This window comes from Scyliorhinus torazame, chromosome 15 (genome assembly GCF_047496885.1).
Source record: "Scyliorhinus torazame isolate Kashiwa2021f chromosome 15, sScyTor2.1, whole genome shotgun sequence".
NCBI lineage: Eukaryota > Metazoa > Chordata > Chondrichthyes > Carcharhiniformes > Scyliorhinidae > Scyliorhinus > Scyliorhinus torazame.
In genome coordinates this window covers 199,041,771-199,061,197 of record NC_092721.1, presented here as the reverse complement: position 1 = coordinate 199,061,197, position 19,427 = coordinate 199,041,771, and the positions used below count along the sequence as shown (strand labels likewise).

General features: G+C 45.1%; 1 protein-coding gene across 7 annotated transcripts in view; it reads left to right on the top strand.

Annotated features, from left to right (window-relative positions):
* Positions 1–4,339: 4,339 nt before the first annotated feature.
* emsy (EMSY transcriptional repressor, BRCA2 interacting) overlaps positions 4,340–19,427 on the top strand; it is a 71,689-nt gene continuing 56,601 nt past the window's right edge. For 2 of the 7 annotated variants that reach the window (XM_072477403.1, XM_072477399.1), the window contains exons 1-5: positions 4,340–4,603; positions 11,088–11,198; positions 11,524–11,623; positions 13,265–13,339; positions 19,030–19,205. In XM_072477403.1, coding sequence (XP_072333504.1) covers positions 11,129–11,198; positions 11,524–11,623; positions 13,265–13,339; positions 19,030–19,205 — 421 coding nt within the window. In that variant the 5' untranslated portion in view covers positions 4,340–4,603; positions 11,088–11,128. Of the gene's footprint in view, positions 4,604–11,087; positions 11,199–11,523; positions 11,624–13,264; positions 13,340–19,029; positions 19,206–19,427 lie in introns of those variants that run through there. The other 5 variants (XM_072477405.1, XM_072477401.1, XM_072477400.1 and 2 more) reach the window with 4 other exon arrangements.

The window sequence follows — 19,427 nt, the reverse complement described above, 5'->3', positions numbered from 1 at the left end:
TGGAGGGTTTTCGGGGTTGCACAGGGCAGGGATACAAAGGTTGGGGGACCTGTTTGTGGACGGGAAGTTATCGAGCCTGGGTGAGCTGGAGGAGAAGTACGGGCTCCCCCGGGGAACACCTTCAGGTACTTACAGGTAAGGGCGTTTGCCAGGCGGCAGGTGGTGGAATTCCCGTGGCTGCTGCCACACACAGTACAGGACAGGGTGCTCTCGGGGGGGTGGTTGGGAGTGGGGAAGATCTCGGCAACTTACCAGGTGATGCAGGAGGAGGAGGAGGCCGCGGTGGTGGAGGTGAAAGGTAAGTGGGAGGAGGAGTTGGGGGAGGAGATCGAGGAGGGGACGTGGGCAGATGCCCTTGGGAGGGTGAACTCTTCCTCATTGTGCGCGAGGCTCAGCCTCATACAGTTTAAGGTGCTGCACAGGGCACACATGACCGGGACAAGGATGAGCCGGTTTTTTGGGGGTGAGAACAGGTGTGTTAAGCGCTCAGGGAGCCCAGCAAATCACACCCATATGTTCTGGGCATGCCCAGCGCTGGAGGAATTTTGGAAGGGCGGAGCGAGGACGGTGTCGAGGGTGGTAGGATCCAGGGTCAAACCGGGCTGGGGGCTCGCAATATTTGGTGTTGCAGGGGAGCCGGGAGTGCAGGAGGCGAAAGAGGCCGGTATTCTGGCCTTTGCGTCCCTGGTAGCCCGGCGAAGGATTCTTCTTCAGTGGATGATGCGAGGCCCCCAAGCGTGGAATCCTGGATCAACGATATGGCGGGGTTTATTAAGTTGGAGAGGGTGAAATTCGCCTTGAGAGGGTCGGTACAAGGGTTCTTTAGGCGGTGGCAACCGTTCTTAGACCTCCTGGCAGAACGGTAGACATTAGTCAATGGCAGCAGCAATTCGGCGGGGAGGGGGGTTTACTTGATTTTTGTTTTTGTTATTTACACTGGAGGGTCTGAGGGGGTGTATATACCTGTTGTGTTAAGTCGGGGTGTTAATGTTAATTTATTATTTATGTACGGGGGGAGGGGGCTATGGAGGGTTGCTTTTCTAGACCGTGTTTTGTACTTAACCCTGTTGGGTTCCTTTTACATTTTGTTATTGATATTTTATGAAAAGCTTAATAAAAATTATTTTAAAAAAAAACATTATCTGACAAAATGCAAAAAGATGAGGTAATTATGGTGGTGGTTAATCATTTAAAGTTGCCTGAGATAGAGTTTGACTCATTGGAAACGGCAAAAATTCAGTTGCAAATTAAACAAATGGAACATATGAAAGAATTAAAACGGCTTGAATACGAAAGAGAGAGAGCAGAAAAAGAAAGAGAGAGAGAGGAAAAAGAAAAGGAGAGAGAAGAAAGGAGAAAAGAAAGAATAGCCCTAGCAGAACAAAAAGAAAAAGAAAGGGAGATACAGATCAGGGAAAAAGATAAAGAGAGGGAGTTTGAACTTCAGAAAATGGCCATGAAACATGACAATCAGTTAAAATTGGCAGACGTAAAGGGAAAAGTACAGATGGATGAGGATAATGAGACAGAGCGTCATAGTTGAAGACGTGGTGAGGATCTATTTAAATATGTCCAAGCATTGCCAAGGTTTGACGAGAAGGAAGTGGAAGCCTTTTTTATTTCATTTGAGAAGGTAGCTAAACAAATGAAATGGCCACAGGACATGTGGGTGTTACTGATTCAAACAAAGCTGGTAGGTAGAGCTAGTGAAGTGTTTGCATCACGACCGGAGGAGGTATCTGGAACGTATGAGGAGGTGAAGAAATCCATCTTAAGTGCATATGAGCTAGTGCCTGAAGCTTACAGACAAAGGTTTAGAAATTTAAGGAAATAATTTGGTCAAACATACATGGAGTTTGAAAGGCTCAAACAGAGTAATTTTGATAGGTGGATAAGGGCTTTGAAAATAGACCAAACGTATGAAGCTCTCAGAGAAATTATACTTTTGGAGGAGTTTAAAAATTCCTGATGTCGTGAGAACTCATGTGGAACAACAGAGGGTTAAATCTGCGAGATTAGCATCGGAAATGGCAGATGATTATGAATTAGTTCATAAATCAAAGATTGGTTTCCGACATCAGTTTCAGCCGGTGAGGGATAGAAACTGGGGACCTGAGAAATACTCAAGTGGTAAAGGTAAAGGTGATCTGATGGGAGACAATAAAGAGAATGTACCTCAGATTAAAAAAGAAATCCAGGAGGGTGGAAAAGAAATGAAAAATTTCAGATGTTTTCACTGCAATAAACTAGGCCATGTAAAGTCACAGTGTTGGTGGTTGAAGAAAAGCACTGGGAAGGCCGATGTGGTAAAACAGGATAAGACAGTGGGGTTTGTTAGAGTGGGAAAGGAAAGCCCAAGGGAAGCGAAGGTGGTGCAAACGATTGTACCCTGTTCAAGAAGTGATTGTTAAGAAGGTGCCTGATGTCTTTAAAGAATTTACTTGTGTGGGTATAGTTCAATGGACAGCGGACTTTCAACAGGCATTTGACTGCCTGAAAGCTGTGATCACCAATGTTCCTGTATTGGAGAATTGCAAGGGACTCTGTGGTCAGATTGAACTAAATTATCTGATTTTGAAGAGAAATGCCGAGGAGTAGAGGAATGGATGGATCGTGCAGAGACTTTGTTCAAAGAGACTGTCAATCGAGAAGGATTTCGGTTGGAGGAAGAAGAACAAAGAAAAATGGACTATATTATACCTGTTTGCATGTGTTGTTTTTTTAAAAAAATGAAAAGGTATATTTACTGTGTACATTTCTTAGTGGATGGTGCAAAAGTGAAAAATGGAACCATCTTGAAGTTGATGGTTTATTTTTTTTTCTTGGGGGGAGGTGTCATGCGAGAATGCCTTTAAGAACTGGATGTTTAAGTAATGTACCTTTAAGAAAACAGTGATGTCAGTGAGTGGGTGGAGCTCAGCTCAGGTTCAGCCATTTTGCAGTTTGGTTTTGCAGTTAAAAAGTGCCTGGCTGGTTTTACTGAGAGCAGCTAAAAAGTGTTGGCTGGTTTTACTGAGAGCAGCTAAAAAGTGCCTGGCTGGTTTTGCTGAGAGCAGTTTAAAAGTGTCTGGCTGTTTTGCTGTGAGCTGATTAAAAGGAGAAAGCCAGTTTGAGACTGCGGAACACAAGCTCCCTCGCTGAGGGGCGGAGGCCCAGCAGCGGGACTTGTTAATTCCTCGAGATGAAATCGGCCCAGAGGGGAACCGGTATCTTCGGCTGGTCCGGCTGGGACTGGGCGGGGGGGCCGGGGGGGGGGGGGGGGCCTGTTAGTTGCTGCTGTATTTCGTTATTGTGAGTGGGAATTAAACTTATCTTTCTGGGAGTTCTCACTGATTACAATAACTGTTCTCTGAAATGGCCCAGGTGGCATTCGGTTCATGGACAATTAGGGACGGGCGATAAACCCTGGCCTTTCCCACATCCCATGAAGTAAGATCCTCTGCAAACTGCTCTGCCCTCCAGCGCATGCATGTCGGATGGTGCTCTGCCCTGGTGCACATGCATGTTGGATGTTATCATAGAATTTACAGTGCAGAAGGAGGCCATTCGGCCCATCGAGTCTGCACCGGCTCTTGGAAAGAGCACCCCACCCAAGGTCAACACCTCCACCCTATCCCCATAACCCAGCAACCCCACCCAACACTAAGGGCAATTTTGGACACTACGGGCAATTTTTCATGGCCAATCCACCTAACCTGCACATCTTTGGACTGTGGGAGGAAACCGGAGCACCCGGAGGAAACCCACGCACACACGGGGAGGATGTGCAGACTCCGCACAGGCAATGACCCAAGCTGGACTCGAACCTGGGACCCTGGAGCTGTGAAGCAATTGTGCTATCCACAATGCTACCGTGCTGCTAACGCCTTTGAACGCATGCGTGTTGCATGGTGCTCTGCCCTGGTGCACGTGTGTTGGATGTTGATCTGCCTTTGATCGCATGCGTGTTGGATGTTGCTCTGTCTTGGTGCACATGCATGTTGGATGTTGCTTTGCCATTGCGTGCATGTGTGTTGGATAGTGCTCTGCCCTGGTGCACATGCGTGTTGTATAGTGCTCTGCCATTGGGCGTATGCGTGTTGGATGGTGCTCTGCCCTGGTGCACATGCGTGTTGTATAGTGCTCTGCCATTGGGCGTATGCGTGTTGGATGGTGCTCTGCCCTAGTGCACGTGCGTGTTGGATGGTGCTCTGCCATTGAGCGCATGCGTGTCGGATGGTGCTTGGCCCTCGTGCGCATGCCTGTTGGATGGTGAAGGGGAGGGAGCAGCTGATTGTCCGTCCAGGCCCCGCCCCTTTGGGAGTTGGCGCTGTGCACGGTGGGATATTGGAGGACTTGACCGGATGTTGGCGGTCGCTGTTCGGAATGGCGGTCGTTGTTGGCAATGCCGGCGGCTAGCTGCAGCGCCGATACTGTGGGGAGCGCGTGGGCCGCTTTGTAATTATTTAAAAATAAATAAATATATAAAATAGTATCTGCGCACTTTCTGATTTCTCCTGGGGGAAATGAATAAAGGAACGCAGTGAAGGATGCCGAGTCTCCACAGGAGCCCTGAACCGCAGCAGGATCAGCGCCGAGCTCCGTTGCCCAGAGACGCCGAGAGGTGAGGCGGCTCTTGTGTGGCCTTTTTTTCGTCCTCTTACTCGAAGCTTAGGGCCCTCAGAGAAGGTTCTGGAAAGGGGGAATGTCATCGCTGCTCATCGGTGACCGATTGAAGCTGCTTCTATGTTTAACCGTCGCCTGGTACCCCCCCTCCCCCCCCCGTGAGGGAGGTAAACATTGACCACTGCGCATGCGCGCGTCCCGATCAAGCCAACCCATTGAATGAACAATGTACAAGTTATTAGGTTGGATTCTGATGTTAACCCTGGCCCCTTGTCTCCACAGCTGCTTCCAGACACGCTGATCCTTTTCCCAGCATCTTCTCCCTTTACTATGGATGAGGAAGCCACTCTTTTTTTTAAAGTTTCAATTCATTGACCTGGCAAAGTCAGCATTCATCATCTGTCGCCCAACCCTCACTGCTCTTGAGATGGTGGCAGTGAGCCCCGCTGTCTTGAATACGGCTGAGTGACTTGCCGGGCCATATCGGAGGGCGGTGAAGTCTTGGAGTGGGTCTGGAGCCATCTGTAGGCCAGACCGGAATAAAATCAGAGCTGGACAAAACTTCAGCAGGTCTGCCAGTATCTGTGGAGAGAGGGCAAGCACGGTGGTGCAGTGGTTAGCACTGCAGTCTCATGACGCCGAGGTCCCAGGTTCGATCCCGGCTCTGGGTCACTGTCCGTGTGGAGTTTGTACATTCTCCCTCTGCGTGGGTTTTGCCCCTACAACACAAAGATGTGCAGGGTAGGTGGATTGGACATGCTAAATTGCCCATAATTTGGAAAAAATGAATTGGGTCCTCTAAATTTTTTTTAAAAAATTATCTGTGGAGAGGGAGAGAAAAGGAGTTAATATTTTGAGTCCAGTATGACTTTCTTGGAACTGAAGAGAGCTATGAATGTGATGAGTTATATGCTGTTGAAAGGGGGGAGGTAGAACAAAAAGGAATGGACGCAAAACTTTAACTCTATTCTCTGTTGACGGGTGCTGCCAGACCTGTTGAGTTGTTATTTCAGATTTCCAACATATATAGTATTTTGTTTTTATCACATCGACTTGGGTGAGGGTGGCAGATTTCCTCCCCTAAAGGGCACCAGTGAATCACATGTATTTTTTTGACAATTTGATAGTTTCATGTTCACCATTATTGACACTAGCCTTATATTCTTGATTTGTTTCATTAACTTTTTTAAATTTCCTAATTGCTGTGATGGAATTTGAACTCGTGTCCCTGGATCATTTGTTCAAGCATCTGGGTTACTAGTACCATTAAATAATCCCTATCCTACTCTTCTGTGTTCTGTGTGTGCTATTTTAAGCTCAAATTTTGGCAACCAGTGAAGTGAGCTGACTCTGTGCCATTCACAGGCTCTGGCTATGCAAAGCAGGAATGTACGATTCAAAGTCTGACCTGAAACCGCCCCTGGAGCTGACTGTAAGGCAGTTTCTGAATAGGATGGGTTGAATGGCTATCTTGTGATCTCAGCGTGGGCAGGAGTTTGAAGTTGATCACTGTTAACCTATCTAATTGGAAAGGAGGAAAATCATTCATGTTCCCACTGGAATATGTGTGCATTTTCGGTGAGGACAGGACCAGGTTTGAATTTGATTTCCGTGATTAATTGTTTGTATTCATTTGTTTTTGAGATTTGCGCATCATTTGTTTCCCATTCGTAATTGCCCTTGAGTAGATGGTGGTGAGTTGCCTTTTTGTACCCATTCAGTCCATTTGGTGAAAGTATACCCATGGTACAAAATATTGGAGTGCCAGGATTTTGTCCCAGTGACTGAAGGAATGACAATATAGTTCCAAATCAGGATGGTGAATGACTTGGGGAAACTTGCAACTCGTGTATGCACACGACTGCTGCACTTTTCCGCCTTAAGTGGTCGGGTTCATGGGTTTGGAAGATGCTGTCGAAGACACCTTTGACAAGCTGCTGCAGTGCATTTTAAAGATGATGCACACTGCTGCCACTGTGTGTGTGCTGGTGCTGGAGAGGCTTATCTGCTGACTCTCATCAAAGTGTATAAGGCAACTTGTGCGTAGTCCTGGAAAGTTGATGGCATCGGTACTGTGTTGAGCAGAGTCTAAACCTTCAGAAATAGAATTAACCGTACAGATTTGTAGCTATGCAATTTTCATTTACCAACATTATAGATTTTGAACTTTGTGCTTCTTTGGATTAGGTTGTTTTCCTGTTTTGTGCAAAGATACTCCTGGAAAGGGTCTGTATTTTGACAAAAATATCTTTACAGGAAGGAATTGAGAATGAGTTCTGGAAGCGCTTGAATATTTGACATTATTTCTAAATATTATGAACAGCTATTTAAAATACATGAATGGTTTGCATTTTGTATCATTTGAGGGGTAGAAATATATGCTTTTGTAATTGTTGGTGATAGTTTCCTCCCAGTGATTTACGCTGTCCAAAGCTTTTAAATAGAAGAGCTAAATAGAAACATAGAAAATGGGTGTGCGAGCGAGTAGGCCATTCGGCCCTTCGAGCCCGCTACATCATTCATTATGACCGTGGCATCCAACTCCGTAACCTGTTCCTACTGTCTTCTCCCCCCCGCCCCCCATCAATATGTTTTGATCCCTTTAGCCCCAAGAGCTATATCTAGTTCCTTGAAAACATACAATGTTTCTGTGTGAATGAATTCCACAGGCTCACCACTCTGGGTGAAGAAATTTCTCCTAATCTCATTTCTAAATGACTTACCCCATATCCTTTGGCTATGACCCCTGGTTCTGGAGTCCCCCCACTATCAGAAATATCCAGCCTACATCTACCCTGTCTAAATCTTGTTCGAATTTTATAGGTTTCTATGAGATTCACCCCTCATTCTTCTAAATTCCAATGATTATGATCCTAACCGACTTGATCTCCCCCCATACATCAGTCTTGCCATCCCAGGAATCAGTCTGGTCAACCTTCGCTGCACTTCCCCTTTAGCAAGAACATCCTTCCTCATACAAGGAGACCAAAACTGCACACAATATTCCAGGTGTAGTCTCACCAAGGTTCTGTATAATTGCAGCAGGACACCCCTGCACCTGTACTCAAATCCTATGAAGGGCAACATGCCATTTGTCTTCACCGCCTGCTGTACCTGCATACTTACTTTCAGCAACTGGTGTACAAGCACACCCAGGTCTCATTGCACATTCCACTCTCCTAATTTATGGCCATTCAGATAATCCTGTTTTTGCTCCCAAAGTGGGTGACCTCGCATTGTACTGCATCTGCCATGCATTTGCCCACTCACTCAACTTGTCCAAATCAAATTAAAGCATCTCTGCATCCTCCTTACAGCTCACCCTCCCACCCAGCTTTATGTCATCTGCAAATTTGGAGATATTACATTTAGTTCCCTCACCTAAATCTGTCCAACACATTGAGAGGAAAAGATGGATCTAAATGAAAAACACCACATTTTTCATGATGCTTTTCCCAAATGTAAACATTTTTAAGATATTGAATATTTTGGGGGGGAAGTCAGCCATTTTTCCCTTAGCGTTTCTTCCCTGCCTTTAAGGCAATGAAACATTTCTGGAATACAGTTCCACATATTCTGGATGCCCTCTAATAGTCATCTAAGAATCTTAATTGTAAGTGATGACCAAGTATTCAACATGGAGAGCATCATGGCTAAGGATGATTCTGACCATAATCTGGTGGCTGCTTCATGTATGCATTCAGTGGAAGTTACTGGCAATAGTAATAGGTGATAGTAATTAGGAGTGGGTATCCAGGCTGGCCTGCCTGGAATCCATGAACTGAATACCGTATAAGTATCAAGAAATTCCTTATAAAGGTGTGTTTATTTTCTCCCCTTTCTGTGGACGCCATGTACTTATGAGGGTGGTTGACCTTTCAGTGGTCTGCATGTGCTCTGGAAAAATGGTTGCTGTTGATGTTTTGATTGGATTTTGTTTTGTCCCTTTACTCCACTTATCAAACTACTTTCCATCAGCAAATGAGGAATTGTTGGAATGCACTGTGGTCCCATCACTGTGAATCATGTTTGCAGTCCATTTGACACAAGCTTTTGGTTGTGATTACAATGCTTTTATATTTGAACTTGCAGTTGGTATGGAGACGCACCTGGTTGATTTACAGTGGTGTAATGTCGGCATAAGAACTAGGAGCAGGAGTAGGCCACCTGGACCCTTGAGCCTGCTCCACCATTCAGTGAGATCATGGCTGATCTTTTGTGGACTCAGCTCCACTTTCCGGCCCGAACACCATAACCCTTAATCCCTTTACTCTTCAAAAAACGATCTATCTTTATCTTAAAAACATTTAATGAAGGAGCCTCTACTGCTTCACTGGGCAAGGAATTCCATAGATTCACAACCCTTTGGGTGAAGAAGCTCCTCCTAAACTCAGTCCTAAATCTGCTTTCCCTTATTTTGAGGCTATGCCCCCTGGTTCTGCTTTCACCCACCAGTGGAAACAACCTGCCCGCATCTAACATATCTATTCACTTCATAATTTTATGTTTCTACAAGATCCCCCCTCATCCTTCTAAATTCCAACGAGTACAGTCCCAGTCTACTCAACCTCTCCTCGTAATCCAACCCCTTCAGCTCTGGGATTAACCTAGTGAATCTCCTCTTATGTTCTATGCACACCCTCCAGTGCCAGTACGTCCTTTCTCAAGTAAGGAGACCAAAACTGAACACAATACTCCAGGTGTGGCCTCACTAACACCTTATACAATTGCAGCATAACCTCCCTAGTCTTAAACTCCATCCCTCTAGCAATGAAGGACAAAATTCCATTTACCTTCTTAATCACCTGTTGCACCTGTAAACCAACTTTTTGCGACTCATGCATTAGCACACCCAGGTCTCTCTGCACAGCAGCATGTATTTGTATTCCTCACCATCCCTCGCCATAATACAAATTGAATAACAAATTTTTAAAATGCGTTTTTAAAATGTGTATGTTATTAGAAAAGCTATAATTATCCCCATTCCTAGTTGCTCTGAGGAAGTAGTGATAGGCTTTCTGGAACTTGTTGGAACTTGTACTGATAGTGTTAGGTAGGACATTCCAGGATTATGATCTAGAGATATTAAAGAAATGGTGGCATTAGGTCAGAATAAAGTGAGAGGTTTGAAGATGATATCATGATTTTGCTGTGGTTTTCAATGAGTGCCACTTGGGCAGATATGTTTTTTGAATGGAAAACCTTGAGGTAAAATGCAAGGTAAGTAAGCAAATAATGGCACCATAGTCCCAGATGACCAAAGGCTGCTTTCTCCTTTGAGGGGAGAGCTGTCTGGTGGTGATTTAACCTGAGGATCACCACACCTCAGGTGAGGGGCAAGGTTGAGAAGGCGGAGTCTACATGAATAACCTCAGCCAGTACAGCGCACAATTGTTAGGACCCACGGTGCAAGATACAAACCGGCATGAAAGGTTCAATAAAGGAATAGGGCTTGCATGATGTCCAGCTTAGGTTTAGAAGTTCCCTTCAGATGTCTGTCAGAGAGTAAGTACGACAATGTATGCTGAGCCTTAATTGTTGAGTATGCAGATCCATATGGGATGGTGTGTTTGCAGCATAGTAGGGATAGTATTGATAAAATGAAGCTAAAGGTTGGAGGTTGAAGGCCAGAGGTGGAGGGTGAAAGTATCCCATGGAAGTGGAGTTGAGAATGAAAGTGATGAGAGAAAACCCAAGGGATCAAATGATGGAATGGAGACAGACTTAAAAGGAGAAAGGATAGCAACGGTATTTAAGCTAGGCAAAAGTATGAAAGACTGACAAATGTGTCCATCACCATTGCTGATTACAATGAGTAGTAGCTGCTCACCGATATGTTTGAAAGAAGCTTCAGGAATGACACAGTATAGAAATAAGGCATTTAATTTTGTAACCTTTGTCCTGTAACAGGATCCAAGATATCTAGATGATCTTTGCCAATTTTTAAAAATCCTAACTTTTTGAAAGCTAATATTTTTGAGCCACTGTTAAGCAATACATTCAAAAGTAATTTTATCTGTTCTGGCAAATAAACTTTGCACTTTATGTTTATGAACACAGAGTTTTGAGTGGCATTCTTTATTTTTACCAATTGCAGTCCATGACCGCTAACACTTCATCCTCCTTCACAGTTTTAGTTAGGTGCAGTCCACATTGGATAAGATAAAATCTGTAATTGTTCTGCTGGTTATTTTTCATAATTCTCTCAGGGCTTTGGAAATTATACACGCATGCATACACCAACTATCCCCCATTAATTTTTTCTGAAATCTTAATGGATGTAAATGGGTAGATTTTGTTGCATTTGTACAATGAATTGCAGTTTCAATTTATTTGGAAAAAATTCCCAAATAAACATGGCGTCTTGCCATTCCAGTGTTCCCAAATCATGTGGTCACTTATATTTCAAAAATATGCATGCATTTAATTTTTAAAACGTTGCTGTGTAGGTCAGGAATTAAATCTCACTCTTTTCAATTAAGTTGCAGAGTTAGGTTGAACGTGTAGGACACTGCCCACCACTATGCCTGCTGTTTGGCCGAGTCTTCTGGATCTCAGCAGGGATGAGTGCAAGAGAATACTTCGAAAACTTGGTAAAACATTGTGGATTCTTTTCTTTTTCTGCTACAATCAGATTCTGTGTAGTGAATAACTGATGTTTTTTCTCATGATTTCTCTTTGAATTTACAGTAATATGTTCTAGAGGCATAAGTTGAGTGAAACATTCAACTAAAATCAAAAATCTTAATTAGCAAATAAATTGATAAATGCTGTAAAGCAGACTATTATACAAAATAATCTCAGGAGATGCAGGTACCGAACGATCGCTTATGAAGAGAAATGTTAACCTTTCCTTGGAACAAATAGGAAGTATGTAGATTAGAGATGTGTTTTGCTATTTTCTCTCTCGCTTTTTAGAACTTGAAGCTTATGCTGGCGCTATCAGTGCGCTTCGAGCACAAGGCGACCTTACGAAAGAAAAGAAGGACCTCCTTGGAGAATTGGCCAAGGTTCTTAGGTAAATCTTATAAGGAGGCTAAATCTGTTTTCCTGAGTTTTGTTTTGGTTTCATAATTGTAATTTCTTATTTTCTGTATATTATCCCACCTACCTCATCTGAAATGGAGTAGAAATGTATTTCTTCCTTCATGCCTTTCTAAAAGCAGATTATTGCATTGAGGTAGTTTACTGTGATCCTGCAGTGGCTTTGTATTAACTTGAATTGTGCTTGTTTCTTTTTCCTGCGGTGAAATTCTTTGGTTGTGACACTTAATGCTTGTATTTATGTCACACATTATCGTAGTAATAGGGCAGGGGGAGTGGGCCTAGGTAGGGTGTTCTAGGGTTGGTGCACACTCGATGGGCCGAATGGACTCCTGCACTGTAGGGATTCTAAAATGCCTCAAAGGGCTTCACTAAGTCACCACACAACAAAAAAAATAATTTATGTAATGAAATCATGTTATATGTAAAATTAATCAAATACTAGTTTTGCTACTTCTGTCAAAAGGAAAAACCTTGAGGGCGGCATGGTGGCGCAGTGGTTAGCATTACTGCCTCACGGCACCGAGGACCTGGGTTCAATCCCAGCCCCGGGTCACTGTCCGTGTCTGCGTGGGTCTCACCTCCACCACCCTAAGATGTGCAGGGTAGGTGGATTGGCCACGCTAAATTGCCCCTTAATTGGGAAAAAGAAATTAAAAAATGGAAGAACCTCAGTTGCACTGAAAAGGATCCACGCCTTGCTATCTGTGAAATTGAAGAAGGTATCTTTATATATGCCCTATCTCCTGTTCAGTTAGCAAGGCTGCTTAGAAGCAAGTGGCAGTCTGAAGTACAGAAACAAAAGCAACATTTACCATTTATTTATACAGCTTTTAACAAAGCATAACACGCAAGACACATCACAGGAGTGTCATATTCAAAATTTCGCACTGAGGCACAAAAGGTGTTGTCAGGACAGATGATCAAAAGCTAGATCGAAGAGGTGAATTTTAAGTCCTGTTTTAAAGCACGAGAGAGATTTAGAAAAGTTTAGGGAGGAAATTCCAGATAGTGCCAGGAGAGGAACGATGTGCAAGGATGCGCAAAGTACCAGAATTGGAGGAGTGCAGAAATCTCAAATGGCGGTAGGTCTGGAGGAGTTTCCATATATTCTTTAAATAAATTTGGAATATCCAATTCATTTTTCTCAATTAAGGGGCAATTTAGCGTGGCCAGTCCACCTCCCCTGCACATCTTTGGGTTGTGGGGGCGAAACCCACGCAAACACGGGGAGAATGTGCAAACTCCACACGGACAGTGACCCAGAGCCGGGATTGAACCTGGGACCTCGGTGCCGTCAAGCCACAGTGCTAACCACTGCGCTACCGTGCTGCCCTGAGTTTCCATAGTTAGGGAGTCCATGTAGGGATTTGAAAACAGGATGAGAATTTTAAAATCAAGGCTTTGCTGTCGGGGGATCAATGTAGGTCAGCAAGCTCGGATAACGGAACAACTGGATTTGATGTGGACTAAGATGTGGTGAGTGGAGGTTTGGATGAGACTGAGTTTATGTAGGGTGGAAGGTGGGAGGCCAGCTGGAGGACTTTTGGGATAGGCAAAACTGACAACCATTCTAGATGGATACATTGACGATTTTTCTTTTCTTTCTTGATAGCATTTCAACAGAGCGTCACCGTGCAGAAGTTCGTAGAGCAGTTAATGATGAAAGACTGATGACCATTGCACATCAGTAAGTTTCCTTTCTCTGAAGCATTTTCTATTACAGTTTATCTGGCTTTGAAAATTAAAATCTCTTCTATTGTTCAGCACAACATACTAGTTTGCCTGCAAGGATCACTTCCATAGCATCCTAACTTGGCGTTGGCACATGTGCAGCAGCATCATCTTCATCTTACTCCTTAATTTCCAGTTCCCTCTGTTAACAAGTCATAATTTTCTATATTGAGTCCCACAGATATCAACTTATGTGGACTCAGTAGTTGCCCAATTGAGCACGATATTCTGCATGTACCTGCGTATTTCGAGGATGAGACTTAACAAAAAAAACAAAACAATTCCCTCTACTTTTCTTCACTTTGAGGAACCTGCTGCTCAATAGTAGGGTATTATATTGCAGAAAACGGTAACCCTCTGTACTTCATTCAAGTGGCCTAGACTTTAGCTGTCTAGACTGACCTTGGAAGATGTCATCAAGATTGAGGAGGAGCAGGGGAGGTTGGTGGGGAGAAAGAATATCACAGCTGAAGTTAACCCTACTCCTATAGAGCTCATTATTCACATGTTTTCTATTTTCCTCCAAAGGTCAGTAAATATTCTGGAATGCAGAGGCAAGTTGTTACCAGCGGAGAATAAAAGAAAAGAAGGATTTTCATTTGTGTAGCACTTTTCAGGACCACCGGCCTTTCAAAGTGCTTTACAGTTATGAATAACTTCTGAAATGTACAGTAAGAAGTCTTACAACACCAGGTTAAAGTCCAACAGGTTTGTTTCGATGTCACTAGCTTTCGGAGCGCTGCTCCTTCCTCAGGTGAATGAAGCGGTATGTTCCAGAAACATATATAGACAGATTCAGAGTTGCCAGACAATGCTTGGAATACGAGCATCAGCAGGTGATTAAATCTTTACAGATCCAGAGATGGGGTAACCCCAGGTTAAAGAGGTGTGAATTGTGTCAAGCCAGGACAGTTGTTAGGATTTCGCAGGCCAGATGGTGGGGGATGAATGTAATGAGACATGAATCCCAGGTCCTGGTTGAGGCCGCACTCATGTGTGCGGAACTTGGCTATTTCTACTCGGCGATTCTGCATTGTCGCACCTCCTGAAGGCCGCCTTGTAGAACACTTACTCGGAGATCAGAGGCTGAATGCCCTTGACTGCTGAAGTGTTCCCCGACTGGAAGGGAACATTCCTGCCTGGTGATTGTCGCACGATGTCCGTTCATTCGTTGTCGCAGCGTCTGCATGGTCTCGCCAATGTACCATGCTTCGGGACATCCTTTCCTGCAGCGTATGAGGTAGACAACGTTGGCCGAGTCACACGAGTATGTACCGCGTACCTGGTGGGTGGTGTTCTCCAGTGTAATGGTGGTATCCATGTCGATGATCTGGCACGTCTTGCAGAGATTGCCATGGCAGGGTTGTGTGGTGTCGTGGTCACTGTTCTGAAGGCTGGGTAGTTTGCTGCAAACAATGGTTTGTTTGAGGTTGTGCGGTTGTTTGAAGGCAAGTAGTGGGGGTGTGGGATGACCTTGGCAAGATGTTCATCTTCATCGATGACATGTTGAAGGCTGTGAAGAAGATGTCGTAGTTTCTCCACTCCGGGGAAGTGCTGGAAGACGAAGGGCATTCTGTCGGTTGTGTCCCCATGTTTGTCTTCTGAGGAGGTCGGTGCGTTTTTTTGCTGTGGCGCGTTGGAACTGTCGATCGATGAGTCGAGCGCCATATCCCGTTCGTACGAGGGCATCTTTCAACGTCTGTAGATGTCTGTTATGCTCCTCCTCATCTGAGCAGATCCTGTGTATACGGAGAGCTTGTCCATTGGGGATGGCTTCTTTAATGTGTTTAGGGTGGAAGCTGGAGAAGTGGAGCAGCGTGAGGTTATCCGTGGGTTTGAGGTAAAGCGAAGTGCTGAGGTGACCGTCCTTGATGGAGACGAGTGTGTCCAAGAATGCAACTGATTTTGGAGAGTAGTCCATGGTGTGTCTGATGGTTGGATGGAACTTATTAATGTCTAATGTCATCGTGTAGTCGTTTCAGTGATTCTTCACTGTGGGTCCAAAGGAAAAAAATGTCATTGATGTATCTGGTGTATAACGTCGGTTGAAGGTCCTGTGCGGTGAGTAGGTCTTGTTCAAACTTGTGCATGAAGATGTTGGCGTATTGGGGTGCGAATTTGGTCCCCATGGCTGTTCCGTGCGTCTGGATGAAGAACTTGTTGTCGAAGGTGAAGACATTGTGATCCAGAATGAAACGGATGAGTTTCAGAATTGCGCCTGGAGATTGGCAGTTGTCGGTGTTAAGTACTGAGGCTGTTGCAGCAATGCCGTCCTCATGGGGGATGCTGGTGTAGAGTGCCGAGACGTCCATTGTGACGAGGAATGTTCATGGTTCAACTGGTCCATGGGTGATGTGTTTCTGTAGGAAGTCCGTCGTGTCGCGACAGAAACTGGGCGTACCTTGTACGATGGGTTTCAAGATGCCCTCAATGTAGCCAGAGAGGTTCTCACACAGGGTCCCATTGCCTGAAACGATAGGACGGCCTGGTGTGTTGGCCTTGTGTATTTTCGGGAGGCAGTAGAGATCTCCAATGCGGGGAGTACGTGGGATGAGAGCACGTAGGGTGCTCTGCAGATCTGGATCCAAGGTCTTGATCAGTCTGTTAAGTTGGCGGATGTGTTCCTTGGTCGGATCTGCGGGTAACTCTCTGTAGTGTTCTTGGGTGTTCAGTTGTCGGTATACTTCTTTGCAGTAGTCCGTTCTGTTTAGTATGACAGTGGCACCTCCTTTGTCTGCTGGTTTGATGACGATGCTGCGGTTGGTCTTGAGAGCGCGGATGGCATTGCGTTGTGCTTGGGTGGCGTTCGGGGCTGTCTTGTGAATGCGACTGATGAATCTGGCATTGACACGACTCCTGACGGCTTGAGCATACATGTTAAGTCTAGGGCAGCGGCCTTCCGGAGGGGTCCAATTCGACTCTTTCCTCTTCGGTTGCCGCACCGCAGATCTCTCGGTCTGCTGTTCCGGTTCATTGGTAGCCTGCTTGGGTTCGCTGTTGGCCTCTTGGGGTCTGTGGAAGAACTCCCGGAGCCTCATTCGCCTGATGAATTCCTCCGTGTCTGCCGCGAGACTGAGGGGTCCATTTTTGTGGTGGTGCAGAAATTGAGCCCTCTGCTGAGGACTTCGATTTCGTCTGGTTGAAAGGTGCAGTCTGACAAGTTGACAATAGATTTCCCTGTATTGTTTTCTACTGTGGTTTGGCTGCTGCTGGTGGTGATGCCGAGTTTCTCAAGCTTCCTGTTCTTGGTGTGCATATAGGTGGCATAGTATTGTTGTCTCATCTGTTTGGCGGTGTTCCGCAGCTGGTCTGCTGTGTCCTGAGCGCAAGTTGAGAATATGGCCTCTATCTTGGTTTCCAGGTTGCGTCGTCTGCTGTAAAGCTGGCGTGCGAGGTGGTTGAGGAGTGTGAGAGAGGTGCGCTGGCAGAGTCTCTCAGCGTAGTCTGTGTTGTAGGTCGACTTGAGTGGGTTTGTGATCTGTAGCCCTTGATCTGGCCTGCAAAATCCTACCAACTGTCCTGGCTTGACACAATTCACACCTCTTTAACCTGGGGTTACCCCATCTCTGGATCGGTAAAGATTTAATCACCTGCTGATGCTCGTATTCCAAGCATTGTCTGGCAACTTTGAATCTGTCTGTATATATGTTTCTGGAACATACTTCTTCATTCACCTGAGGAAGGAGCAGCGCTCTGAAAGCTAGTGACATCGAAACAAACCTGTTGGACTTTAACCTGGTGTTGTAAGACTTCTTACTGTGCTCACCCCAGTCCAACGCCGGCATCGCCACATTCTGAAATGTAGTCAATGTTGTAATGTAGGAAACATGACAGTCAATATACAAACTGCAACCTCCCACAAACAAATGTGATCTGGATTAGATATTGATCGAGGGATAAATGTTGGCCAGCACACCAGGGAGAACTCCCCTGATTTTCTTCTAATTAGTGGCATGGGACCTTTTACATCCCACCGAGAAGATAGATGGGGCTTCAGTTTCACATTACATCCAAAAGAAACACCTCCAGCGGTGCAGCATTCACTCAATACTGCATTGGAGTATCCGCCTGGATTTTTGTGCTCGGGAGCGGGACTTGAACCTGGAACCATGTGACTCAGAGGTGGGAGTGCAGCCAAGTGAACGATGCCTGACACAAACTCTCTGAACATGGATTCAATTCCGAGATGTGCTCAGTATTGCTGAGTTAAAGATTCCCTTCAGCTGAGCTGTTGGGGGAAGCTAAGACTTCCTGTTATTAACACATTGTTTCCCTGCCGCAAGCACTGCTCAGCGTGTTGTATTTGAGGACAAAGTAGGTGGCTAAACTTTGGATAGTTATTTCTTGCTGAAATTTTTCTTAATGAAATGATTAGGAAGAAACATTTAACTGTGGTCGGGAAATGATAAATGGAGGAAAATGCAGCCACTTCAGCACTTCACAAATGTGAAGGAAATTCACCAACTTGACCTAATTTGGATCTTCTCCTGACAAACAAAACTGTAATAAAATTTGAATTAAATTAGTCTTCTGGTGAAAAGTATGATGTGGAGATGCCGGCGTTGGACTGGGGTGAGCACAGTAAGAAGTCTTACAACACCAGGTTAAAGTCCAACAGGTTTGTTTCGATGTCACTAGCTTTCGGAGCGCTGCTCCTTCCTCAGGTGAATGAAGAGGTATGTTCCAGAAACATATATATATATATATATATACATATATATAGACGGATTCAAAGATGCCAGACAATGCTTGGAATGCGAGCATTAGCAGGTGATTAAATCTTTACAGATCCAGAGATGGGGTAACCCCAGGTTAAAGAGGTGTGAATTGTGTCAAGCCAGGACAGTTGGTAGGATTTCGCAGGCCAGATGGTGGGGGATGAATGCAATGCGACATGAATCCCAGGTCTCGGCTGAGGCCGCACTCGTGTGCGGAACCCGGCCACAAGCTTCCGCTCGGCGACTGCGTTGTCGTGCGCCCTGAAGGCCGCCCCGGAGATCAGAGGCTGAATGCCCCCGACCGCCGAAGTGTTCCCCGACTGGAAGGGAACATTCCTGCCTGGTGATTGTCGCACGATGTCCGTTCATTCGTTGTCGCAGCGTCTGCATGGTCTCGCCAATGTACCATGCTTCGGGACATCCTTTCCTGCAGCGTATGAGGTAGACAACGTTGGCCGAGTCGCACGAGTATGTACCGCGCACCTGGTGGTTGGTGTTCTCGCGTGTAATGGTGGTATCCATGTCGATGATCTGGCACGTCTTGCAGAGATTGCCATGGCAGGGTTGTGTGGTGTCGTGGTCACAGTTCTGAAGGCCTGCAAAATCCTACCAACTGTCCTGGCTTGACACAATTCACACCTCATTAACCTGGGGTTACCCCATCTCTGGATCTGTAAAGATTTAATCACCTGCTGATGCTCGTATTCCAAGCATTGTCTGGCATCTTTGAATCTGTCTTTATATATGTTTCTGGAACATACCTCTTCATTCACCTGAGGAAGGAGCAGCGCTCCGAAAGCTAGTGACATCGAAATAAACCTGTTGGACTTTAACCTGGTGTTGTAAAACCTCTTACGATGAAAAGTATAGACAGTTTAAAAAAAATAAGGTGATGTGTTGACAAACATATACACTCTGTGACCCACAGTATGTCTGGGCCTAACAGCTCAGCTGAATGGTCCATTGAAGGTCGTCGACTTGTCCCTCTCATGCCCAGGCTGGTACCTCAGACAGCATTCACTGTGACAGCGAATGCAGTAGCTAACGTGGCAGCTCTGCATAATGCCACTCTTCCTTCACCAGCTGAAACTGGTAACAAAGAAGGTGAGTTTGCTTTTCTACTAACCGAGGATTAATTTTTTTTCATAATTTCTTTTAAAACTCAGGAACATATAAATTGCCATTTAGAAAGGGTGGTTATAAATGATATGTGGGATTGGTTGTTTAGTTTTGGTGTTGTAATTCTGCTCTGACTAATATTAGTAGTGATCTGTTTAAGGTTTGGTTCTTTGCTTTATTTCCCATGCCTTGGGGTCTTGCGTTTTC